The 27654-nt window shown below is 36.2% G+C and overlaps 1 protein-coding gene across 1 annotated transcript in view; it reads right to left on the reverse strand.

Moving 5' to 3' along the window:
* Nucleotides 1-1236: 1236 nt before the first annotated feature.
* Nucleotides 1237-27654, reverse strand: part of SLCO6A1 (solute carrier organic anion transporter family member 6A1) — a 144462-nt gene continuing 118044 nt past the window's right edge. Inside the window, exons 8-12 of the mRNA XM_026454255.1 lie at nucleotides 16870-17065; nucleotides 11938-12091; nucleotides 10817-11004; nucleotides 3566-3630; nucleotides 1237-1382 (exon numbers count right to left, since the gene is read on the reverse strand). Of these exons, the coding sequence (XP_026310040.1) occupies nucleotides 1237-1382; nucleotides 3566-3630; nucleotides 10817-11004; nucleotides 11938-12091; nucleotides 16870-17065 (749 nt within the window). The remainder of the gene's footprint in view (nucleotides 1383-3565; nucleotides 3631-10816; nucleotides 11005-11937; nucleotides 12092-16869; nucleotides 17066-27654) is intronic.

The raw sequence follows: 27654 nt of genomic DNA on the forward strand, positions 1-27654 counted from the left end.
AATTATATCTAAAATAAAAATTTAAAGTCTCAGCAGTTTTAAGACTTCCTTAAGAACATTTCCTATTTTTATTGAATTGCCACTAGCAAGTTAATGTTGACTTCTCAAGTGTCATTTTTACTTTTTGATTTTTTTTTAAATTTTACTCAGTTTTCAATGTAGGTCAAGCTTGCTGAATACTTGACTTCAGAATTAGAAGGCATTGCTATATACTTTTATCAAACAGATATTTGTTGCTTTTAAGTATTAGAGTCTATCATTATGTGTTTTTTTGATTTACTGAATCTTCTCAGTGAAACCACAAAACATATACACACTTTAAAGTATATATCACACAAAACATAATATACAATAAAATCGTTTACTCTGATTAAGGCTTCAGAAATTAGGCAGTACAATATCCTCATTTAACAGATGAATAAATTATGATTCAGGAAGATTTGATAAGTTTTCCAAAGTAATAGAAACATGTCTAGACTTTCCCAACACTTCGGTCACATCTCATACCACCATGGCATCTTGAGTCCCTATATCTCTTATTTATTCAACAAATACTGAAAGGTTACTGTGTTCTAGGCGCTGTTATATCATTGAACAAAACAGAAAATATGAAGTAAAGATTTAACTGAAATAAGAGTAGCTTGATGTTCTCTAATGGTGCAAAAATTTTTCTTCAAATTTATCCAATATTTTACTATGGATGTAGAAAGGGTTACAAGGTCAAGAAATTTTTTTTGTATATGTACATGGACAAAATTATTTCCCAAACTAAAATTCTGCTAATTGTCATTCTTTATTTGGAAACTATTATGTATTTAACTCACTGACTCAAATACACAAATTCTATGGTATTATAGTTTCTAAAATATTTACTATATAACTAGGTAAACCTTTTTTTATTTTTGGCTTTTTCTTTTGTTTTTCAGAGAGTCTCACTCTGTCATGCAGGCTGGCACAATGATGACTCACTGTAGCCTCAACCTCTCTGGCTCAAAAGATCCTCCCACCTCAGTCTTCTGAATAGCTGGGACTACAAGTATGTGACACCATACTCGGCTATTTTTTTATTTTTTTAAATTTCATTTGTAGAGATGTGGTCTCTATTGTGCAGGCTAAGCCTCCTTTACTCATAAAAGTACTTATTCAATTCATGGTTTATAATTATAATTCTACATTACTATTAACAACCATAAGTTTCAAAAATAATTTTATTTCTCTATATTTCTTTAATAAGTATTACTTACATATTCCTACCAATAGGTAAGCTATTTTTGTCTTGTTATGTATCCAACAACGTCCTGTGTGTCCACATTCATTAACATCCCGGAAAATACAAGCATTTTCTCCTAACATTTTAAAGATTGATGGTCCAGGAATAGTCCCTATGAAAAATGCAATGATTGTAAATTCTTTGTGAAAACACTATAGGTCAGGATCCAAATTATTTTCTCTTAAATATGTAATGCACACGCACATAATGTATATGAATGATGAATCATCATTGGAAACATATCACTTAAAATTATCTAATAATTTATTTACAGATAGGATTGTTAATCACTGGAAACAACGTGAGTTTTCAAAAACAATCAATATCCCTGTAGTTATGATACAATTAGTAGTTTTGCATCTGTTTAGAATGCTGACATGTTGCTATTTAAATGACATCTCAATATTTTTAATGACTTTTATGTGAAAAACTTAGGAGAAAGTACTTAAAACAGAGATACCAAATACTGATTTTGTGAAGTTAGTATGTCTTCAAATATCTCTAATTGTGAAATTTTCAACGACTGAAAAATGACTTTGCAAATGTATATCTGTTATTTACCAAGACATTGAGAAAAATAACTGAAAATGAAAATACACTGGCCTGTTTATAGTAGCCCCAGATTCAGATGACCTCAGATCCAGAGGACCAGCGGTGCTGCCTGAGGGAAACCTCTACATAGTCTCAGACAAAATCTTCACAGCAACAATGTTACTTTCAACCAAAAGTAAGTGAACAGTCACACACACACACGCGCGCACACACACACACACACACACGGAGTTGTCCCCAAACACACCAGACCCAGATTCTCAGAACTAAAAACTCTGATGGTGGATCATCTTTCTTAAGCAAATATCAGGACCTTCTCGCCTAAATGACTCTTGATTTTTGCCAACGTGCATTATCTAGATTCACTCTTCCTGGTGAGTGATAGTACTCTTTTTTCAATTGTTCAAGGTTAAACAAAATTGACTACTATTCATTTTTTTCCATTTTTTACCATCTTCTTTCAATCCTTCATATGTCTTTGTAACATTAACTCCAAACATGTTTTGGATATGTTGTTTTCTCTATTTGTACTACAAACCCTAGAATCCACTTTAATGTAACTGTTAGCCTTCAGCAAAAGCCTCCCTTTTCTTTTCCTCCACATTTATCTCCTGTATTTTTTCTTCTATCGACAGTTACCTTTTACTTTTTATTTTTAAAAATTATTATTATTATTATTTTTAGAGACAGTCTTGTTATATTGCCGAGGCTGGTCTCCAGCTCCTGGCCTCAAGCCATCCTCCCTCCTCAGCCTCCCAAAGTACTGGGATTACAAATGTGAGCACTATGCCTAGCCAGGATTATCTTTTAAATGTAAGTCAAATAACATCTATCATCTGCTTAAAATTACCTGGCAGAAAAACCCTAAAATATCTATAGACAGTTTATATCTATAATACTTAATATCATCTTATTCTCCCTCTCCCATTCAAAAACACATCAACTTCATTGGCTCCCTCTCCGATGCAGGAAACTTCCTGGGTACCAACTGTTTCCTATGCTACTTCTTCCATTACAAATCTCTTATCTAGTGAATCATTGTCCAAAACAAAAATATTATCTAATTTTTCCCAGCTAAAAAAGCTAATATTAATCACTCATTTAGATCTAGCTATAGAATGATGACTCTGATCCCTATCAGAGTCACACTTAGATTTTTCTACATTTTTTGATTGTATGCCATTCAGTCTTTAATCCACGAACTTAGTACATCAGAGGCTCTAAAATGGTCATAATGTGCATGTGAAATCTAGTTTTTGCTATTTAAGAAAATCAAAGAAAATAGTACATTACCCTCCAACATTTATTTGTTCTTAGAAACAAATAAATCTTTGAAAACATTAGATTCAGTGTCTTTGGTGATGAAAACATCTAAAAATGTTAGTCTAGGTTAGTGACTTCTGAAGCACACAAGCAATGTAAAGTATTACAAATGTTTTGTATGAGCCTACCAAACCACTCATATGAGATAATTACTATACTTCAAATCAAATTTGTTGTCTGTTCTGATCAAATATAATATGCATATTTTATTTGATAATTTGATAATTAGAATGAGGTTTGCATTAGGTATTCCCTCTTTACATTGTCTCCTAAATTCTGCAGAGCAGTTCCCCCTTTCACTCGCTTTGTGTTATTTATTATTATTTATTTGTAATACTAAACACACATGCAGACATATACACATATCAAAAAAAAAAAAAACCCATTTTGATGTAATAAGAGGTTGCTAAAAATCCATACCAAATATTCTCAAAACCACATAGCATACACCCAAGGCCAGAGAACGCAGTTTGACAGGTACAATCCTGAAAGTAAATAGCAATGATATAATCAGCACATCATTGTTGTTAGGACTAATAATGTATGCTAGATTCAAGACTAATTTTTTTTTTTTTTTTTCTGGTGCATCAGTTGTACTAAGAATCTTTAGCCAATTGACAGGCCTGTTAAAAGGGCTACAACTCCCCAATTCTCCATATCCTGCCCCTGGCCAGCCAATTCCAAAGGTCCTTGATCTTCCCAAAGAAGGTTTTTATGGCCCAAATCCTCTTCCCCAGCTCCCATTCCTTTGCTGGAAAGACTTAGCACTAGATTTTATACTTACCAGTTTTCATTCTGTTATGTACACCCATTATTCTAGAGTTCTTTTTGCCCCTGTGAGATTCACTCTCCACATTTTTCTACCTTGTTCTCTGCCCCGGGAGTCTGAGGTAAATGGACTATATCAGTGGGCTCTCTTGTCTTCTGGTTACTGATTGGGACACTTCTGAATGAGTGAGGAAAGTGAGGTCAAGATCTGTACTTAAAGACTCCTTCTCAGCAGTTACCCAGACTGACCCTGTTCCATGGGTGAAGGAGTCCTCTCTACAGGACTCCTTTTTCCTTCCCAGCCCTTGTTTCTCTTCGGGCCTGAAGTGGAAGGATACCAGAGATAGAGCACTATTACTTGGTATCCTTACACATTACCTACATTTTAAATAGTCATTTCAGTCAACCTTACTCAAATTGTTCTAATTTGAGGGTACCTTTCGTGTTTGACCTGTGACTACTACACTCACTACTTAAAAGCTAAAATAAATGAAAAATAACGTTTCCAAATATAAAGAAGGAAGATCTCAGTATTTTCTACTGATCAAACCAAACATTTGTTTAAAAAAGAAAAAAATGTATAACTGTACATATTAGGAGTTTGGAAAATAAATAAAAATACAATTAAAAATAATCCTTGAACATTTAAAAAAGTTAAAAAATAGGAACTATATTATTAATGGACATTTTAAATAAACTCAACACTTTATATGCCTTCGAACTGAACAATAAACTATATTATGACCAATATTTCATCCAACATGATTCTATTTATAAAAATATAGCATATACACAGTATTTTGTAATATTTTGCAAAAAGTGAGGTAATTCTACCCATATCAACCTGGTAAAAATATGTATTTCTTCCTCATATAATTACTATTAGAAAAATAAAAACAAATTAACCAATTCTCAAATGATAACTAAATTTTTAAATAAAAAATAATTTACACTTTCATTATGAGCAGATTCACTAAAGAGAGTTTTAAAAAGTCACGTTTTAGAATCACACTTTAGTGTAGTTTTTGATATAAAGTGGAAATATTGCCTAACTATAATTCAGTGTTCTCCTTTATTTAGCATAAGTAATTTTCTTTTATGTCATATGATATTGGAGCTATCTGAAGCACATATATAGCTGACCATTATTCATAAGTATAATCATTAAGCAGTATTTATGTATCTTCAGTTTGATTGCAAGCGCCTTTTTAACATACAAAACAAGATGAAAACATTAATAATTTCCAGGATTTTCCAAAATTAGTTCAGTGAATAGCACAAAAATAACTAAGAGATATGTACATGAAACAAAGATTTTAATGAAAAACTATTGTGCTTTAACAAAAAAGTAAGTATTAAGATGTTTAAATCTAATCTATAATAGAGTAGTTAAGAATTTCATGAAATAAACAAACAAAAAAAATTGCCAATACTCTCCCAACATGTAAAAGGAAGCTTTCACTGTCTTTTATATGGCCTCTAAATTTATATTTTTAGTCCATATCTTTCTTGTAAGACATCAGTTCTAAATGTAAGTCACTGTCTTGCACAAAATTTGTTCTTCCCCTAGAACTCCTCGTTTCAAAAAAAAAAAAAATGGAACCTGTGTTTGCGCACTTCTCAAGCCCAGATCTTGGGAAAAACCATTTTCAAAAAGATCATTTTTTTCTCATTCACCACACCTAATCAGTAGATCCAATATTGCCATTAAAAATTTTTTTTCATATCTTTTTTTAATCTCTAATACCACTGCCCAATTTCAAGCCCATAGCTTCATGAAATAGATGAAACAATTTTTCTCCTAATAACCACCCTTATCCCTTCTGTGCATTCTCCATATAAGAACGAAAATGATTTTTAAAGATGAAATTCTGATTATTCTAATGCCTCCCATTAGGATCCTTCAATGGCTTCCCATTGTTCTAAGAATTAAATCTAGAATTGCAAAGAAAATTTAAAATGGTCAGCCTGATCTAATCAGTGTTATTTCAAGCCACCTCTCAACTTTTGCCCCCATCACCCTCCTTGCTCACTACATTCTATGATACGACACGCTTACAAAGCTACTTCTCCCTCCAGACTTTTTGCATCTGTTGTTCCCACTGTGTGAAATATTTATCTTCCATCCTTCAGGGTTTGGTTCAAATGCAATTCTTCAGGAACACCCTCCCTGAATCCCCAGAATAAGTTAGACTATCAGGTAATTTTCTCATTGTGCTTTTCCACATTTTGTTTGGAGTATATTTTAATATTATAATTAAATGTTTATTAGTAAAACTACATTTTTTTTTCTGTCTACCTTGTTACATCTAACATCCATCAGAGGAGCAGAGACCTGATCATTTGTGTTCCTCTTTTATTCCACTTTTTTTCCTTAGTGTTCCTCCACTCTCTTGTTTGAATCCACAGTGACTACCACAATTAAGGAGACATAAATATGTTAAAATAATGAAGACGAAGGGAAAATGTTGAAGAACTAGTTTTCTTAATGAGCCACTTGATAGAAAGATACAGATAAATCATGATTCTTTTCTGTTTATACTGAAGCCCTTCTCTGCTTCAGATTTCAACAAATTTCTCAAGAAGAAAAATTATTTTGTCATTCTTAGCCCCATGTGATCACGGAAAATTCTGCCAGTTTGCTTGTCTTCCACTTGTAACCCCCAACCTGGGCCTAGTGCAGATTGCAAGCATCCAGCTTGCACCAAGAATTTGGCAAGTACCTCAGGGGCAGTTCTAGATGCCCAGTTCACCTCTGCAAGCTTCTGCTCTCTCTGGAATTTTGATCCTTTTAGTCCTTTGCCTCTTTTTGACTTTTATTATTTAACCCACCCTTCTAGTTGTCCTCTATATGAGTATTGATCTGTTGCAAATCATTGAATGCTATCCCATTTCCGTGGCTTTAATTATCACTTATTTGACAATAATTTAATAATTAATGTGGTTAGCTTTGACTTTTATTGAACTTTTAAAGATTAAACTTTGTTGAATTTGTAATATCGTTACATGCTTTGGAAAGCAAAACAATGTAAAGAAGGCATACTGGAGAAATGTGCTTGCTTATATTCCTATCCTCTGTTTATCTGCAAATAGGTAAATTTATTTCTGTAAGGTTATCTATATCATATTACATACAATACCATATATGTAGTATATAATGTAATACCATATAGATAACAGATAATAAAAACCTGAGAAAACACTAAATGTGAGGGAACAGACTGGTTGAATAAATGATTGCACTTCTGAGCAACACAATATTATGCAACCGTAAAAAATAAATAGAGAGGATCTCTATGTTTATGTGAAAAGAGATATTAAGAATATACTGTTACATTAAAAATCAAAATAGAGAATGGTGAACATAGTTTGCTACCTCCTGTGATGAAAGGATAAAATATAGAGATATACATTTATAGTTATTTGTATATGCATAAAGAAACACTGAAAGTATAAGAAAGACAGTAATTTAAATTGTAAGCTTTAGGAGCTGGGTCGAAATGGAAATAATTTGGGGAAAAAAATATATCAAGTTACACCAGAACCATTTTTCAACAGTCCATCTTTGCTGCACTTGTTTAAGATTTCGCTTTCATTGCATATTAAATTCCCACGAGTTGGGGTTTATTTCTATACTTACTATTTGCTTATAAGTCACTACTTTTTTTTTAATTATTGGGAGTTTTATGGTGCCTTTTATCTTATGGGGCTAGGCATAGCTAGGCATCAATCATTGTGCTTCTCTGTTTTAGATTCCCAAGCTTACTCTTGCTTATTATATTTCCATAAGAACTTTAGAATCAGGTTATGTAGTTCCACAATTCTACTGGTATTTTCATTATCATGTTAAAATTATAAATTAACTTAAGGAGAATTGATATACTTGTGGTGTTGGCTTTCCTATTCAATCACACAAGAAACATCTTTGCTCTTTGCTCTAGTCAGACTGCTTTTGTGTGATATTTGCGTGTGGTTGGGGGGTTTGTTGTTTCCTTTTATTTTGAAAGTGTTATAGCCTCACAGGAAATTGCAAAAATAGTACAAAGCATGCTGTGTATCTTCTCCCAACTTCTTCCAATAGTGACATCTTATATAAATGTAACACAATATATACCTTCTGGCTGGTGGGTACTCTGCAGGGCCCCAAGGCAGTACAGGGCATCCCATGTCCAAGGGGCTGAGTGTGCTAGCTCAGGTCTCTGTTTCTCCTCTTCCAGAGCCATGAATACTTCATCCTCATGACCTCATCTAATCCTAATTGCCTCCCAAAAGTTTCACCTCTCAAATACCACAGTCAGATTGCCTACTCTCTTAATACTGTTACCATGTGGATTAAGTTGCAACACGAGTTTCAGAAAGGATCTAGTTATTTTCTTCTGTTCTGTGGCCATGATTATTTCACTTTTAAAGTTTAAACTCATATGTAGTTACATTTATATTTTTATCTGATTCACGGAAACTTCTCCTCCCCACCCCCCCACCCCCGCCGTGAGTTTTCATTGTCTATAGTAATGTTTGATAATTTTCATTTCATTTGTAGCAGTTATTTGTAATTTTGTACATAGGCAGAATCTTTTCCTGTTCTACTTACTCATTTTTGAATGAGATACATTTTCTTAAACTTGAGGAAGTTTCCAGGGGTGGAGCATGGGCCAAGCTTTGAATCTATAGGTTATCTCTTCTATTGATATAGTAGACTTAAATATGACTCCTATGTGTAGTAACACTTTTCTGCCTCTCCAAATCTGTCCTAGCTCAAAAGAGCTTTTACTGTCAGCCCAGGGTTTCTAAAATCTCTTCACATTTCTTGCTTTCAGAGGTTATATGCACTCATTTGCAGAAGGGGTATTTCTTGGCTATTTTTGAGGTCTGCCATGTCTGGACCTTCTGGGAAATTTTCAAGTCTCCTTCTCATTCTTTCCTGAGAGATTCTTCCTCAACTTATCTACATAAGTCCTGCTCCCAGAAGGTCCATATCAAGACCAAACCCTCTCCTTCTGAGCAGAAATATATGTTAGAGATACATGTGATCTGTCAGTCCTTGGATCCTCTCTATATTTTCTGTTCCTTATAACATCTTCTGAATCTACAAGCTGGTTTCCAGTCCTACTTAAATTTTGGCAACACTTATATGCAATTTCAACTTCATCGTTTCTTTGGTCTATGTCATAATTGTACTGAAACTATAGTGTGTGTGTGTGTGTGTGTGTGTGTGTGTGTGTGTGTGTGTGTGTTTTATTCTGTTTATCTCTGTCTAGTTATGGAGAGAAGTGAGATTCAGAACTAAACTTCTAGAATATTACTATCATCTCTTTTATCTCACTGCTGGAAACATTGAATGTTTCAAAGAACATTAACACATAAATGTTCAATATTGTACTGATTGTCTTCAGTCTGAGGTTTCTTTTCTTCTTGTATTTCCTATTTTAGTTAATGGAATTATCATTCATTCAGTTCCAAACTAGAAGTCTGGATATAATCCTAGATTTCTCCATATTTTGTACCAGGCATATCAAATTAATAAACCTTACCCTCTTATTTATTTATTTATTTTTTTTGGAATCTCACTCTGGCACACAGTCTGGAGTGCAGTGGCATAGATCTTGGCTCATTGCAGCCTCAGCCCCAGGTTCAAGTGATTTTCCTGCCTTAGCCTTCCGAGTAACTGGGATTATAGGCGTCGTCACAACACCTGGCTAATTTTTGTATTTTTAGTAGAGACGGGGTTTCACCGTGTTGGTCAGGCTGGTCTCGAATTCCTGACCTCAAGTGATCCATCCTCAACAGTCTCCCAAAGTTCTGGGATTATAGGCATGAGCCACCACGCCTGGCCACCACTACCAAATTCTAAGTGCTTTCCTTTTTCTCCAGGTTTTCCCCTCAGCTCTATCTTTCACACTCTTTTCAAAGCATTCTATCTAAAATGCCATCTGATCACTTTCACTCCTGAGGTTTGCAGTTTTCAGTGGTTCCCAGGTGTGTACATAGAATAACAACATTCATGTTAACATGGCAAAGAAGGTCATGTTAATGTGAGTTGGGCCCTTACCTAGCTCAAATCTCTTCGTCTCATTCATCATCATGCTATCCTGTCATAGCAAACTTTTTGCCAGGATATTTCACACATTTTTTGGCTTCACTTTCACTGCTCACTTTTCCTGCTAAGGTCTTGCCTCCAGCCTGCTTGTATTATGAGAAATCATTTCTTTATAATTCATTTTCTGGAATAGATCTTATAGTACTTCCAAATCAACTGAGATATAAATTACCATTTTCCTCTCTTTGTTTCCTGGTCAGCCTATGCAGGCTCTTCATGCCTTAAAGTTTTTTGTTAGCGTCTTGAAAAAAGAAATTGAAAATAACAAAAAATTATTCTGCACTATGATACAAATGAATATTAAATGGATTTCATATATTTAGGAAGAACACATAAATGATAAATGTTGGTTATGTTTAGAATAACAATAAAAGTTACACACTGAAATTCTAAAAGTTATTATGCTCCTTTGTTGATGACACTCATGTTTTCTTATAGTCAAATTAACCAATATGGATGTAAATAGTTAATAAATTCCTATAACCAATTATAATGAGTCAACATTATAATCAAATCTGTGTTAAAATTAATATTTTTTCCTACATTTATAATGTTTCTATGTGTGTTAAATTAGGTAAATACATTAAGTTAAAGTTAAACAATGTGATTTTTACATACTCTATGCAAATAAACTAGTTAAAAGAGAAATAATCATACACATGAATTGTGACAGTTTAACAACTTTCCCTCTGCATTTGCTACCATGAAACACAGAGGAAATTATTTGCTACAATATTCTAAAATCTTTCCAAAATTACTTTTCTTATATATTAAACAAACAATAATAATGAATAATATATACATACCGCGTGATGGTCAAGACGATTGGTACACCAGAAAAACCAGAATATACAAGCATAGAAAAGATAAAAGCAATGAACAAAGGTAATTTATAGCACTTTGCATCACATTTCCCAGATCTGGCATCAATGACATCACCTTCTTGATCTACAGTTATTAATCCATATTTAATGCAAGCACAATTGTAGTATGTCTGTGAGTATTGAAGACAGGAAACAATCTTTCAGAAAAATAGTCATAAACAAAATCTCTTATCATAAAATAAAAATTAAATCAATAACTGCAGGGAGACTCGTTAGTTTTATTTCAAAATGTCTTTATATTAAGCCTGCTATGTATTATTTAGAAATGAAACATTAATGATAAATTCAAGGTATTTTACATGGCAAAGAATCTGTGTGTGTGTGTGTGTGTGGAAGGTGGTGTATGTGTGTAATTATAATTACTTAGGAAAAGTTCAGTTAATTTAAGAAATTTTCCTCAAAATATTTATATTCAAATGCATAAGAAATTGTTGGATATATAAATTGAGGGAAATTAAAAATAATGTAATGAAAAAATGGAATTTTAGCTGAGATTTAAAATATGGACAGTTACCCAATTGTGAAAGGCTTTGAAACCATACTAAAAAGACTTTATTTTGTATGTAATAATGACAGGGCTGCTATCCATTTGGGACAACAGACACAATGCCTAGAATCTGTAACATATTCAGGGCCACACAACATATTTTAATTTTAAAGCACTTTAAAATCAAAGAAAAAATGAGTATAATAATAAATTATATAAAATGAATATATAATAATGAATCCAGCTTGGATTGTATTTTTTTCATATCAATGTGATATAGTTAAAATAATTTCTTTATCATTATTAATTTTTCAGTGAAGAAAGTGTCTCAAAAAATAAACACACACCAAAAAGAAAAACAAATTTTATTTTCTTGTCTTTAACACTTCAAAGGGGAAAACAAGAAAAAATAGATTTTATAGAGAGTTGGAAGAAAAATGTTAATAGCATTTACAAGTCGAACATTTCACTAAAGAGGAAGAAGCATACAAAATAATAATTATAATATGAAAATATAAATGTATAACAATACATAATAATTATAAAAAATAATTACCTTTTCTCGGGTTAGTGCTTTAGAATACGTACACCCTGCAAAGCAGGGAGAAAAGTATTCAATATCATCTCTTCCACATATAGAAGAATAAACTGAAGATGAGCATCTACATTTTTCATTGCAAGGAGCCGTGAGGTTTCTCAACTGCCCTTCTCTATAGAAACAAGATTGAATGTAATCATATTACCATTATTTTATAATTATTGAAGAAAATGTCAAGATATCAGTGAGATCCATAAAATATGCTTATTGAAATAATTTCTTTTTTTAACAGCTTTACTGAGGTCTGAGGTACAATAGACTGCACATACTAAGATTAAAATTTGAACATTTTTGATATATCTATACACTTGTGAAATCATCACCAAAATCATGCCAACAAACATAATAATCAAAAGTTTATTTATAACAAATATAATAATAATAATAAAACCCCAAAAGTTTCCTTGTGCGCCTTTATAATTTCCCCACTCCCTGGCATACACTAATCTACTTTCTGCTACTATTCATTTGTTTGAATTTCCTAAGAGTTTATGAAATAGAATCATACAATATGTCAAGTTTCTTTGGCTTCTTTCATGCAGCTGGTCTTTATTTGGTCTCTGTATGGTCATATGCTTCCATGTCTCTTGGATAAATATTAAGAAATAGAATGTTTGCATCATGCGGTAGGTTAACTTAACTTTTTAAGAAACTGTCGGTTTTTCAGAACTGTTGTGATATTTCACATTTCCATCAGCAGTGTATAAGAGTTTCATTTGTTCTCCTCACCAACACTTGGTATAGTCTGTTTTTAAAAAAATGTTAGACATTTTAACAGGGGTGTAGTAGTTTCATATTTTGGGTTTTAATAGGCATTTTGCTAGTGAGAAATGATGTTGATAATCTTTCCATGTATTTATTTTCAATCTGCATTTTTTATTAAATATCTGTTCCAATCATTTGCTCATTTTGTTGGATTGCTTATTTTTTAATATTCTGGAAGTAATTTTTTTGTTAGATATATGATTTTCCAATAGTTTTGCACATTATATGGCTTGCTTTTTCATACCACAAACAAGTTCTTTCAAACAGTAGTTTTTAAATTTTTGACAAGTTTCAATTTATCAATTCTTTTTTTTTTTTTTTTTTTTTGGATTATGTGTTTGGTGTCACATCTAAAAGATACTTGCCAAATGCAAAATCAAAAATATTTTCTCTTATATTTTTGGAGTTTTATATTTTATATTTTCATCTATAATCCATTTTGAACTAATAATTTTATGTGGTACAAGATGTGAATTAAAGTTCATTTGCATATAGACATCTAATTATCCAGCATAATATATTAAAATTATTGGAACAAGACAAAATTGCCCACTTTTAGCAGTCCTGTTCAAAATAGTACTGGAAGTCCTAGCCAGAGCAACCAGGAAAGGAAAAGAAATAAAAGGCTTCCAAACTGGAAAAGAGAAAGTCAAATTATCTCTGATCATTGATGATACAATCTTAGATCTAGAAAAACCTAAAGACTCCATCAAAAATCTCTTAGATTTGATAAATGAATCCAGTAAGGTTTCAGTGTAGAAAATTAACATACAAAATTAGTAACATTTTTATACACCAATAAAAATCTAGTTGAGAACAAAATTAAAAAGGCAAGCCAGGCCGGGCACGATGGCTTGTGCCTGTGATGCTAGCACTTCAGGAGGTTGGGGCAGGCGGATTGCCTGAACTCAGGAGTTTCCGACCAGCCTAGGCAACACAGTGAAACCCCATCTCTACTTAAAATACAAAAAATTAGCCAGGCATGGCAGCATACACCTGTAGTCCCAGCTACTTGGGAAGCTGAGGCAGGAGAATTGCTTGAACCAGGAAGGTGGAGGTTGCAGAGAGCTGAGATTGTACCACTGCACTGCAGCCTGGGCAAAAAGAGTAAAACTCCATCTCAAAATAAATAAATAAATAAAATAAAAAGGCAAGCCTGTTTACGATAGGTCCAAAAAGTAAAATGCCTAGGAATATATTAAACTAAGAAGGTGACAGATTTCTATAAGAGAAGAAAACTACAAGAAAGTAATTGCTGATGACACAAACAAATGGAAAAACTTTCCATGCTCATGGATCAGAAGAATTAATCTTGTTAAAATGATTTTACTGCCCAAAGCAATCTACATATTCAATAAAATCCCTATCAAAATATCAGCATCATTTTTTATAGAATTTTTTTAAATCCTAAAATGCACATACAAGCCAAACTAGAAGCCCAAATAGCAAATGTAATTCTAAGCAAAAGGAACAAAATTGGAGGTATCACATTATCCAATTTCAAATTACACTTTAAGGCTACAGTAACCAAAACAGCATTGTACTGGTGCAAAAATAGACCCATATATCAGTGAAATAGAACAGAAAACCCAGAAGAAAAGCCACATATTTACAGCCAACTGATCTTTGACAAAGTTAACTGGGACATACATTTGGGGAAAGGACACCCTTTTCAATATATCATGCTGGGAAAATTGGATTGTTATGTATAAGAGAATGAAAATGGACCTCTGTCTGTCACCCTATACAAAAAGCACTCAATGTGGGTTAAAGACTTTAATAGAAGTCTCCAAACTCTAGAAATACCAGAAGAAAACATAGGGAAAATTCTTCCAGACATTGGTCTAGGCAAAGAATTCATGATTGATACCTCAAAAGCACCAGCAACCAAACAAAAATACACAAATGGGACTTAATTAAACTAAAAAGCTTTTGCACAGCAAAAGATATAACCCACAGAGTGAACAAACAACCTGCAGTTTCAGAGAAAATATTTTCAAGCTATCCATCCAACAGAGACTAATATCCAGAATGTATAAGGAACTCAAACAGCTAAACAAAAACCCCCACAAATAGTTTCACTGAAAAGGGGCAAATGATATGAATAGACATTTTTCAAAAGAAAACAAAAACAGCCAACAGATATATGATAAATGCTCAACATCACTATTGAAAAACCTGAGAAAAACAAGAAATGTGGAAAGGATTCCCTATTTAATAAATGGTCCTGGGAAAATTGGCTAGCCATAAGTAGAAAGCTGAAACTGGATCCTTTCCTTACTCCTTTTACGAAAATTAATTCAAGATGGATTAGAGACTTAAATGTTAGACCTAATACCATAAAAACTCTAGAAGAAAACCTAAGTAATACCATTCAGGACATAGGCATGGGAAGGACTTCATGTCTAAAACACCAAAAGCAACTGCAACAAAAGCCAAAATTGACAAATGGGATCTAATTAAACTAAAGAGCTTCTGCATAGCAAAAGAAACTACCATCAGAGTGAACACGCAACCTACAGAATGGGAGAAAATTTTTGCCATCTACTCATCTGACAAAGGGCTAATATCCAGAACCTACAAAGAACTATGGTGTAATTTTTTTCATGTTTCTTGTACCAAAGTTTTGCTGAGTTTTTAACATGTTTATAGTTTAGTTTTACATAAAATTTGAAAAATTTTGGCCATAATATCTCGAAATATTTTTCTTTCTCCAGATGCGCTCCTTTGGGGACTTCAGTTACACATACAATGGCCACCTGAAGTTGTTCAATTCATTGATGTTTTGTTTATTTTTGTTAATTCTATTTTCTCTCCATTTTCTGTTGGATAATTATTGCTACTGATATGAAGTTCACTTATCTTTTATATTTTATAGTTTTGGATCATATTATCTCTCTATGACACAGCTTGTTGGCTGACCACACTAACCCAATTAGAGACCAAATTAACTCCTGGCCAGGCCATAGTACTTTAGAAAGGCCCCTGTTCCTAGGTCCTAGCCTTTGTATAATTAACATCTGTATGTTAATCGAGGACCAGGATTTACCAGGATTCTTTCACCCAGCATGCTCTAAACTTTATCTCCTATCTACAGAGCATCATAATATGACTGGAATTCTTCCCTGATTTTCATGGGATTTCTGCTTGATTTTAGCCTCCTAGCTTCATAATATAGCAAATTTCTTGAGTTATAAGCCGGCAGAGTGTTGCATTATTTGTTTACCTTTCTCTTCTCTCTGATACCATGGCCTTTCTATGTCCTAATTTTTTTCTCTTTAGACTAATATGCTATTAAAATTCCTGTAATCTTACTAGATGATTTTGCCCAAACTCTTCATCCAAATTCTCAGCTTCCTGCCAATATCCAGAATCAGCAAACATCCTCAGGGAAAAAGTGACTGCAAAAAGTTGCCCCTCCTCTCCATGGTTTGCCTTTTCCCAGGATTTTGGTCTTTAAATTCCTAGTTGCCTAAATAACTCTTTGATTCCTTTTACCAAATATTTTAAAACTGTATTCAGCTTTTCTAGTTATTCTCAGTGGGACGATTGATCTTCCATAAGCTAATCCATTGTTGCTGGAAGTAGAAGTCTTAAACTCTTATTTTACTTGTTCAGTGCTTTGGTTTCCAAGTCCAGTTTTGTTCTTTAGTATTTAATATCAAACTCTGCCTAGTTCTTTGAATTTTGGCATGTTTAGCTTAAAGGAGATATTACCCATACATATCTTCAGATGAACTTTAGTTCCATTCTTTGATATCTATAAGAAGGCAGACAAACCAACTCAGAAACACAAGGTAAGACTGGCTTTGCACAGACAGTTAGTACTGTCTCCTAGTTGCTACTCACTCTAATACAAAATTTTATTTCTAGGTTCTGAACCTCTTCAATGTGTTTTTTCTTCATTACTTTTTGAATGCATAAACAGTCATATAAAAAGATACCATTGTAATATTTGTGCCTTACTATGAAAGTTTAAACTGTACTTTATATTTCTTGTATGTGTTCAATAATTCCAATAATTCTATGAACATGTAAGGGTTTCCAGATAGATAATTATTAATTGCCTGAGGAGTATGCTATAGGATTTTGATGTAAAAGTCTAATATACAAGATTATATTTACCCATCATAATCTTCATTGATCCCAGCAAACTGCACTGGATTACAGCTTACAAAAGTAGTCAACATGAGCAATATCAGTGATACCACAGATGTAGCCATTATAAATCTCATAAGGTCTTTACGAGACATTTCTAATGTGTAAACAATGACACCTCCCAGAAGCTGGCCAAGTGCACCTCCTGGAATTAAAACAAGTTCTAAAAAAGAGGAGGAGAAAAACACAATTAAAAAGAATCAGCTGATAGTACAGATAATACATACATTGGTACAATTTCCTTTGCTCTAAACGTATAGCAAACATGTATTTAAACTAAAAGACAGAAAATGTACAGTTATGCTAAGTATCTTGGCAAACCCGAACCTTAATGGAAACAAAAACCTGTCAGTAGGACTGAAGCCATAGGCCTATTGACTTTAGGGCAGTGATGGTGAAGTTTTGGTCCTTTATAGTAATGTTATCAAGGACAAACCGTTCCACGCAAAACGGAAGATGAGAGCTGTCTTATTGAGAGCTATTATTAACAAGCGTCCTGGATTTATAGCTTATCACAACAGACAGGATTATACTGACAAAAGTTCACAGAGATTTGTTAACAAGAATTGAATGAAGCCACCCATTAGTTCTACAAATGGACGTCCAATATTAATAATCTCACAACAAAGTGGGATGCTAGAAGAACCATTATAAGACATTGTTTTCTATTCAAGAGTAAGGAATTAGCAACAAGTAAGCAAAAGAAAGAGAAAAAAGAGGGGGAGGAGAAGGAGGAGGAGGAGAAAGATAGTCAGAAAATAATCAGATGAGATAGCACAGCAAATTCATACATTGATGCAATTCCCTCTAATCCAAATATATAGTAATGTTAGATCTAAATATGAATTTAACAATAAAAACATAGGATTAAAACAAAATAAATCCCATTAACACTAGACTAAATTTATAAAAGTGTCTGACAAAGACTTGAAAATAAACAATTTTAGAATGCTTAGAAAGATAAATGACATAAAGAGCTCCAGTCGGCAGCTCCCAGAGAGACCAACGCAGAAGGCGAGTGATTTCAGCATTTCCAACTGAGGTACCTGGTTCATCTCACCGGGACTCATTAGACAGTGGGTGTAGCCCATGGAGGCTGAGCAGAAGCAGGGTGGGGAATCATCTCACCCAAGAAGCAGAAGGGGCTGGGGAACTCCCTCCCCTATCCAAGTGAAGTCGTGAGGGACTGTGCCATGAGGGATTGTGCCATGAGGGATGGTGCTATCCAGCCCAGATACTATGCTTTTCCCATGGTTTTGGCAACGTGCAGATGAGGAGAATCCCTGGGGTGCCTAGACCACCAGAGCCCTGGGTTTCAAGCACAAAACTGGGCCACCATTTGGGCAGACAATGAGCTAGCTGCAGGAGCTTTTTTTTTTTCACACCCCAGTGACACCTGGAACCCCAGTGTGACAGAACTGTTCACTCCCCTGGAAAGGGGGCTGAAGTCAGGGAGCCAAATGGTCTTGCTCAGCAGATCCCACTCCCATGGAGCCTAGAAAGCTAAGATCCACTAGCTTGAAATTCTTGCTGCAAGCACAGCAGTCTGAAGTCAACCTAAGATGCTCGAGGTTGGTGGGGGGAGGGGCATCTGCCATTACTGAGGCTTGAGTACACAGTTTTCCCCTCACAGTGTAAACAGAGTCGATGGGAAATTTGGACTGGTGGAACCCACCAGAGTGGGGCAAAGCCACTGTAGCCAGACTGCCTCTCTTGATTCCTCCTCACTGGGCAGGGCATCCTTGAAAGAAAGGCAGCAGCCCCAGTCTGGGGCTTACAGATAAAACTCCCATCTCCCTGGGACAGAGCACCTGGGGGAAGGGGCAGCTGTGGGTGCAGCTTCAGCACACTTAAACATTCCTCTCTGCTGCCTCGGAAGAGAGCAGCAGATCTCCCAGCACAGTGCTCAAGCTCCACTAAGGGAATGACTGCTTCCTCAAGTGGGTCCCTGACTCCCATGCCTCTTGACTGGAAGACACCTCCCAGCAGGGGTCAGCAGACACTTCATACAAGAGAGCTCCTGCTGGCATTTGGCAGGTGTCCCTCTGGGACAAAGCTTCCAGAAAAGGAGCAGGCAGCAATCTCTGCTGCTCTGCAGTCTCCACTGGTGATGCCCAAGCAAACAGGTTCTGGAGTGGACCTCCAGCAAACTCCAGCAGACCTGTAGAAGAGGAGCCTTACTGTTAGAAGAAAAACTAACAAACAGAAAGCAATAACATCAACATCAATAAAAAAGATGCCCACACAAAAACCCCATCCAAAGGTCATCAGCATCAAAGATCAAAGGTAGATAAACCCACAAAGATGAGGAAAAACCAGTGCAAAAAGTCTGAAAATTCCCAAACCAGAATGCCTCTTCTCCTCCAAAGGATCACAACTCCTCACCAGCAAGGGAACACCAATGGACAAAAAATGAGTTTCATGAATTGACAGAAGTAAGCTTCAGAAGGTGGGTAATAACAAACTCCTCTGAGCTAAAGAAGCATGTTCTAACCCAATGCAAGGAAGCTGAAAACCTTGATAAATGGTTACAGGAGCTGCTAACTGAATAATTAGTTTAGAGAAGAACATAAATGATGTGATGGAGCTGAAAAACACAGCATGAGAACTTTGTGAAGCATACACTAGTAACAATAGCTGAATTGATCAAGTGGAAGAAAGGATATCAGAGGTTGAAGAACAACTTAATGATATAAAGCATGAAGACAAGATTAGAGAAAAAAGAATAAAAAGGAATGAATGCCTCAAAGAAATATGGGACTATATGGAAAGACCAAACCTATGATTGGTGTACCTGAAAGTGATGGAGAGAATGAGTCCAAGTTGGAAAACACACTTCAGGATATTATCCAGGAAAACTTCCCCAACCTAGCAAGACAGGCCAACATTCAAATTCAGGAAATACAGAGAACACCACTAAGATACTCCATGAGAAGAGCAACCCCAAGACACATAATCGCCAGATTCATCAAGGTTGAAACAAAGCAAAAAAATGTTAAGGTAGCTAGAGAGAAAGGTCAGATTACCTACCATGGGAAGCCCATTAGACTAAGAGCAGATCTCTCTGCAGAAACCTACAAGCCAGAAGAGAGTGGGAGCCAATATTCAACATTCTTAAAGAAAAGAATTTTCAAACCAGAATTTCATATCCAGCCAAACTAAGCTTCATAAGTGAAGGAGAAATAAAATTCTTTACAGACAAGCAAATGCTGAAGGATTTTGTCACCACCAGGCCTGCCTTCCAAGAGCTCCTGCAGGAAGCACTAAATATGGGAATGAAAATCTGGTACCAGCCACTTCAGAAACACCAAAATATAATGACCAATAACACTATGAAGAAACTCCATCAACTGATGTGCAAAATAACCAGTTAGCATTATGATGACAGAATCAAATTCACACATAACAATATTAACTTTAAATTTAAATGGGCTAAATACCCAAATTAAAAGATACAGAATGGCAAATTGGATAAAGAGTCAAGATCCATCAGTGTGCTGTATTCATGAGACCCATCTCACGAGCAAAGACATGCACAGGTTCAAAATAAAGGGATAGAGGAATATTTACCAAGCAAATGGAAAGAAAAAAAAAAGCAGTAATTGCAATCCTAGTCTCTGAATAAACAGACTTTAAACCAATAAAGATTAAAAAAGACAAAGAAGGGCATTACATATTGGTAAAGGGATCAATGCAACAAGAACTAACTCTCCTAAATATGTATGCACCCAATACAAGAGCACACAGATTCATAAAGCAAGTTCTTAGAGACCTACGAAGAGACTCAGACTCCAACACAATAATAGTGGGACACTTTAACACCCCACTGTCAATATTAGACAGATCAACCAGATAGAAAATTAACAAGGATATTCAGGAATTGAACTTAGCTCTGGACCAAGCTGATCTAATAGACAACTACAGAACCCTTCACCCCAAATCAACAGAATATGCATTATTCTCAGCACCACATAGCACGTATCTAAAATTGACCACATAACTAGAAGTAAAACACTCCTCAGAAAATGTAAAAGAACAGAAATCATAACAAACAGTCGCTCAGACCAAAGTGCAACCAAATTAGAACTCAGAATTAGGCACGGCGCAGTGGCTCATGCCTGTAATCCCAGCACTTTGGGAGGCTGAGGTTTGCGGATCTCAAGGTCAGGAGATCGAGACCATCCTGCATCCTGGCTAACTCAGTGAAACCCCATCTCTACTAAAAATACAAAAACTTAGCCAGGCGTGGTGGCAGGTGCCTGTAGTCCCAGCTACTTGGGAGGCTGAGGCAGGAGAATGGTATGAACCCGGGGGGCGGAGCTTGCAGTGAGCCGAGATTGGGCCATTGCACTCCAGTCTGGGTGACAGAGTGAGACTCCGTCAAGAAACTCACTCAAAACTGCATAACTATAACTGCATCAAAACTGAACAACCTGCACCTTATTGACTACTGGGTAAATAATAAAATTAAGGCAGAAATAAATAAGTTCTTTAAAACCAATAACAACAAAGACAGGGTACCAGAATCTCTGGGACACAGCTAAAGCAGTGTTTAGAGAAAAATTTATAGCACTAAATGCCCAAAGGAGAAAGTGGGAAAGATCTAAAATTGACACCCTAACATCACAATTAAAAGAACTAGAGAAGCAAGAGCAAACAAGTTCAAAAGCTAGCAGAAGACAAGAAATAACTAAGATCAGAGCAGAACTGAAGGAGACAGAGACACGAAAAGCCCTTCAAAAAATCAGTGAATCAAGGAGCTAGTTTTTTGAAAGGATTAACACACTAGATAGACCGCTAGCCAGACTAGTAAAAAAGAAAAGAGGGAAGAATCAAATAGACACAATAAAAAATGATAAAATGGTGTCACTACTGATCTAACAAAAATGCAGACTACTGTCAGAAAGTACCATAAACACTTCCATGTAAATAAAGTAGAAAATCAAGAATAAATGGATAAATTCCTGGACACATACACCTTCCCAAGATTAAACCAGGAAGAAGTCGAATCCCTGAATAGGCCAGTAACAAGTTCTGAAAATGAGGCAGTAATTAGTAGCCTACCAATGAAGAAAAGCACAGGATCAGATGGATTGACAGCCAAATTCTACAAGAGGTACAAACAAGAGCTTGTTCCATTCCTTCTGAAACTATTCCAAACAATATAAAAATAGGGACTCCTCCCTAACTGAGTTTATGAGGCCAGCATCATCCTGATACCAAAACCTGGCATAGACACAACAACAAAGAAATTTCAGACCAATATCCCTGATGAACAGTGTTGTGAAAATCCTGGCACATCAAATCAAGCAGCACACTAGAAAGCTTATCCACCATAATCAAGTCACCTTCATCCCTGGGATGCAAGACTGGTTCAACATACACAAATCAATAAATGTAATCCATCACAAAAACAGAACCAATGACAAAAACCACATGATTATCTCAATAGATGCAGAAAATCCTTTCAATAAAATTTAACACCCCTTCATGCTAAAAGCATTCAATAAACTAGGTATTGATGGAGCATATCTCAAAATTCTTATGATAAACCCACAGCCAATATCATACTGAATGGGCAAAAGCAGGAAGCATTCCCTTTGAAAACTGGCACAAGACAAGGACGCCCTCTCGCACCACTCCTATGCAGCATAGTATTGGAAGTTCTGGCCAGGGTGATCAGGCAAGAGAAAGAAATAAAGTGTATTCAAATAGGAAGAGAGGAAGTCAAGTTGTTTCTGTTTGCAGATGACATGATTGTATATTTAGAAAACCCCATCGTCTCAGCCCAAAATCTCCTTAAGAGGACAAGGAACTTTGACAAAGTCTCAGGATACAAAATAAATGTGCAAAAATCACACGCATTCTTATACACCATTAATAGACAAAGTACTAAATCGTGAGTGAACTCCCATTCACAACTGCTACAAAGAGAATAAAATACCTAGGAATACAACTTACGACAGATGTGAAGAACTTCTTCAAGGAGAACTACAAACCACTGCTCAAGGAAATAAGAGAGGACAGAAACAAATGGAAAAACATTCCATTCTCATGGATAGGAAGAATTGATATTGTGAAAATGGCCATACTGTCAAAGTAATTTATAGATTTAAGCTATTCCCATCAAACTGCCATTGACTTCATTCACAGAATTAGGAAAAAAAAAAAAACTACTTTAAACTTCATATGGAAACAAAAAGAGCACATATAGCCAAGACAATCCTAAGCCAAATGAACAAAGCTGGAAGCATCATGGAACATGACTTCAAACTATCCTACAAGGCTACAGTAACCAAAACAGCATGGGACTGGTACCAAAACAGACATATAGGCCAATGGAACAGAACAAAGGACTCAGAAATAACACCAAACATCTACAACAATCTGGTCTTCAACAAACCTGATGAAAACAAGCAATGGGGAAATGATTCCCTATTTTATAAATGGTGCTGGGAAAATTGACTAGCCATATGCAGAAAACTGAAACTGGATCCCTTCCTTACACATTATACAAAAATTAACTCAAGATTGATATAAGACTTAAATATAAAACCTAAAACCATAAAAACCCTAGAAGAAAACCCAGGCAATACCATTTAGCACATAGGCATGGGCAAAGACTTTATGACTAAAACACTAAAAGCAAAGGCAATAAAAGCCAAAATTGACAAATGGAATCTAATTAAACTAAAGAACTTCTGCACAGCAAAATAAACTATCATCAGAGTGAACAGGCAACCTACAGAATGGGAGAAAATTTTTGCAATCTATCTATCTGACAAAGGGTTAATATCCAGACTCTACAAGGAACTTAAACAAATTTACAAGAAAAAAAACAAACAACCCCATCAAAAACTGGGCAAAGGATGAGAACAGACATTTCTCAAAAGAAGACATCTATGTGGTCAACAAACATATGAAAAAAAGCTCATAATGACTGGTTATTAGAGCAATGCAAATCAAAACCACAATAAGATACCATCTCACTCCAGTTAGAAAGGCAATCATTAAAATGTCAGGAAACAACAGGTGCTGGAGAGGCTGTGGAGAAATAGAAATGCTTTTACACTGTTGGTGGGAGTGTAAATTAGTTCAACCATTGTGGAAGACAGTGTGGTGCTTCCTCAAGGGTCTAGAACCAGAAATACTATCTGACTCAGCAATCCCATTACTGCATATACATCCAAAGGATTATAAATCATTCTACTATAGAGACACATATACATGTATGTTTATTGCAGCACTATTTACAATAGCAAAGACTTGGAAGCAACCCAAATGCCCATCAATGATAGACTGGATAAAGAAAATGTGGCACATATACACCATGGACTACTATGTAGCCATACAGAAGATTGAGTTCATGTCTTTTGCAGGGACTTGGATGAAGCTGGAAACCATCATTCTCATCAAACTAACACAGGAATAGGAAACCAAACATCACATATTCTTACTCATAAGTGGGAGTTGAACAATGACATAAAAATGAAAGTGTTTGTATAAATAAAGAAGAAAAATAGAGGAGATAATAAAAAAGTGAATAAAAAATAAGAAACCTGAATATTAAAAAATATAATTCTTAAAAACTCAAATCTCAGGATAATCTTCAGACTAGAGACAATTATAAGCAAATTGATAAATTGGAAAAGAACACTATGTTATTACAGTGTGTATTAAAAAAAGATAAAAGAGTAAGAGAAGGGCCAGGCGTGGTGGTTCACACCGATAATCCCAGCACTTTGGGAGGCTGAGGTGGGTGGATAACGAAATCAGGAGATTGAGACCATCCTGGCTAATGTGGTGAAACACCGTTTCTACTAAAAATACAAAAAATTAGCTGGGCATGGTGGCAGGCGCCTGTAGTCCCAGTTACTTGGGAGGCTGAGGCAGGAGAATGGCATGAACCCAGGAGGCAGAGCTTGCAGTGAGCCAAGATCGCACCACTGCACTCCAGCCCAGGTGACAGAGCCAGATTCCATCTCAAAAAAAAAAAAAAAAAAATGACAGAAGAATAACCAAAACAAGCAAAAGACAATGAGTACAGGGGAGAACCCTCGCAAATGCTACCTCAGCCAGGTGATCAAAGTCAAATTCAAAAGCAGTCACTCACAAGGATAGTATATTCCCTTGATATGATGTTTTGAAAATGATACTTTACCTCTGGGTCTTCCTTTAAAAAACTAAAACCCCAGTTTAATCATGATAAAAACATTAGGCAATTTTCTATAGTGGGACATCTTACAGAACAACTGGCCAGTACTCCTAATAACTGTAAGGTCATCAAAAACAAGGAAAGACTGAGATATTGTCATAGCCAAGAGAACTTCAAAGAGACATGATAGAGGGGCGGAGCAAGATGGCCGAATAGGAACAGCTCCAGTCTCCATCTCCCAGCGTGAGTGACACAGAACACTGGTGATTTCTGCATTTTCAACTGAGGTACTGGGGTCATCTCACTCGGGAGTGCTGGACAATCGGTGCTGGTCAGCTGCTGCAGCCTGACCAGCAAGAGCTGAAGCAGGGCGAGGCATCGCCTCACCTGGGAAGCACAAGGGGGAAGGGAGTCTCTTTTCCTAGCCAGGGGAACTGAGACACACAACACCTGGAAAATTGGGTAACTCCCACCCCAATACTGCGCTGTAAGCACACCGGCACACCAGGAGAATATATCCCATACCCGGCCGGGAGGGTCCCATGCCCACAGAGCCTCCCTCCTTGCTAACACAGCAGTCTGTGGCAATCTAACCACAAGGCAGCAGCGAGGCTGGGGGAGGGGCGCCCGCCATCGCTGAGGCTTAAGTAGGTAAACAAAGCCGCTGGGAAGCTCGAACTGGGTGGAGCTCACAGCAGCTCAAGGAAACCTGCCTGTCTCTGTAGACTCCGCCTCTGGGGACAGCGCATAGCTAAAAAATAACAGGGGAAACAGCAGAGGCCTGTGCAGACATGAACGACTCTGTCTGACAGCTTTGAAGAGAGCAGTGGATCTCCCAACACGGAGGTTGAGATCTGAGAAGGGGCAGGCTGCCTGCTCAAGTGGGTCCCTGACCCCTGAGTAGCCTAACTGGGAGACATCCCCCACTAGGGGCAGTCTGACACCCCACACCTCACAGGGTGGAGTACACCCCTGAGAGGAAGCTTCCAAAGCAAGAATCAGACAGGTGCACTCGCTGTTCAGCAATATTCTATCTTCTGCAACCTCTGCTGCTGATACCCAGGCAAACAGGGTCTGGAGTGGACCTCAAGCAATCTCCAACAGACCTATAGCTGAGGGTCCTGACTGTCAGAAGGAAAACTATCAAACAGGAAGGACACCTATACCAAAACCCCATCAGTACGTCACCATCATCAAAGACCAGAGACAGATGAAACCACAAAGATGGGGAAAAAGCAGGGCAGAAAAGCTGGAAATTCAAAAAATAAGAGCGCATCTCCCCCTGCAAAGGAGCACAGCCCATCAGCAGCAACGGATCAAAGTTGGTCAGAGAATGACTTTGACAAGATGAGAGAAGAAGGCTTCAGTCCATCAAACCTCTCAGAGCTAAAGGAGGAATTATGTACCCAGCGCAAAGAAACTAAAAATCTTGAAAAAAGAGTGGAAGAATTGACAGCTAGACTAATTAATGCAGAGAAGGTCATAAACGAAATGACAGAGATGAAAACCATGACACGAGAAATACGTGACAAATGCACAAGCTTCAGTAACCAACTCGATCAACTGGAAGAAAGAGTATCAGCGATGGAGGATCAAATGAATGAAATGAAGCGAGAAGAGAAACCAAAAGAAAAAAGAAGAAAAAGAAATGAACAAAGCCTGCAAGAAGTATGGGATTACGTAAAAAGACCAAATCTACGTCTGATTGGTGTGCCTGAAAGTGAGGGGGAAAATGGAACCAAATTGGAAAACACTCTTCAGGATATCATCCAGGAGAACTTCCCCAACCTAGCAGGGCAGGCCAACATTCAAATTCAGGAAATACAGAGAACGCCACAAAGATACTCCTCCAGAAGAGCAACTCCAAGACACATAATTGCCAGATTCACCAAAGTTGAAATGAAGGAAAAAATCTTAAGGGCAGCCAGAGAGAAAGGTCGGGTTACCCACAAAGGGAACCCATCAGACTGACAGCAGATCTCTCGGCAGAAACTCTACAAGCCAGAAGAGAGTGGGGGCCAATATTCAACGTTCTTAAAGAAAAGAATTTTAAACCCAGAATTTCATATCCAGCCAAACTAAGTTTCATAAGTGAAGGAGAAATAAAATTCTTTGCAGATAAGCAAATGCTTAGAGATTTTGTCACCACCAGGACTGCCTTACAAGAGACACTGAAGGAAGCCCTAAACATGGAAAGGAACAACCGGTACCAGCCATTGCAAAAACATGCCAAAATGTAAAGACCATCGAGGCTAGGAAGAAACTGCATCAACTAATGAGCAAAATAACCAGTTAATATCATAATGGCAGGATCAAATTCACACAAAACAATATTAACCTTACATGTAAATGGACTAAATGCTCCAATTAAAAGACACAGACTGGCAAACTGGATAAAGAGTCAAGACCCATCAGTCTGCTGTATTCAGGAGACCCATCTCACATGCAGAGACATACATAGGCTCAAAATAAAGGGATGGAGGAAGATCTACCAAGCAAATGGAGAACAAAAAAAAAGCAGGGGTTGCAATCCTAGTCTCTGATAAAACAGACTTTAAACCATCAAAGATCAAAAGAGACAAAGAAGGCCATTACAT

The sequence above is a fragment of the Piliocolobus tephrosceles genome, chromosome 4 (assembly GCF_002776525.5).
Source record: "Piliocolobus tephrosceles isolate RC106 chromosome 4, ASM277652v3, whole genome shotgun sequence".
Taxonomy (NCBI): domain Eukaryota; kingdom Metazoa; phylum Chordata; class Mammalia; order Primates; family Cercopithecidae; genus Piliocolobus; species Piliocolobus tephrosceles.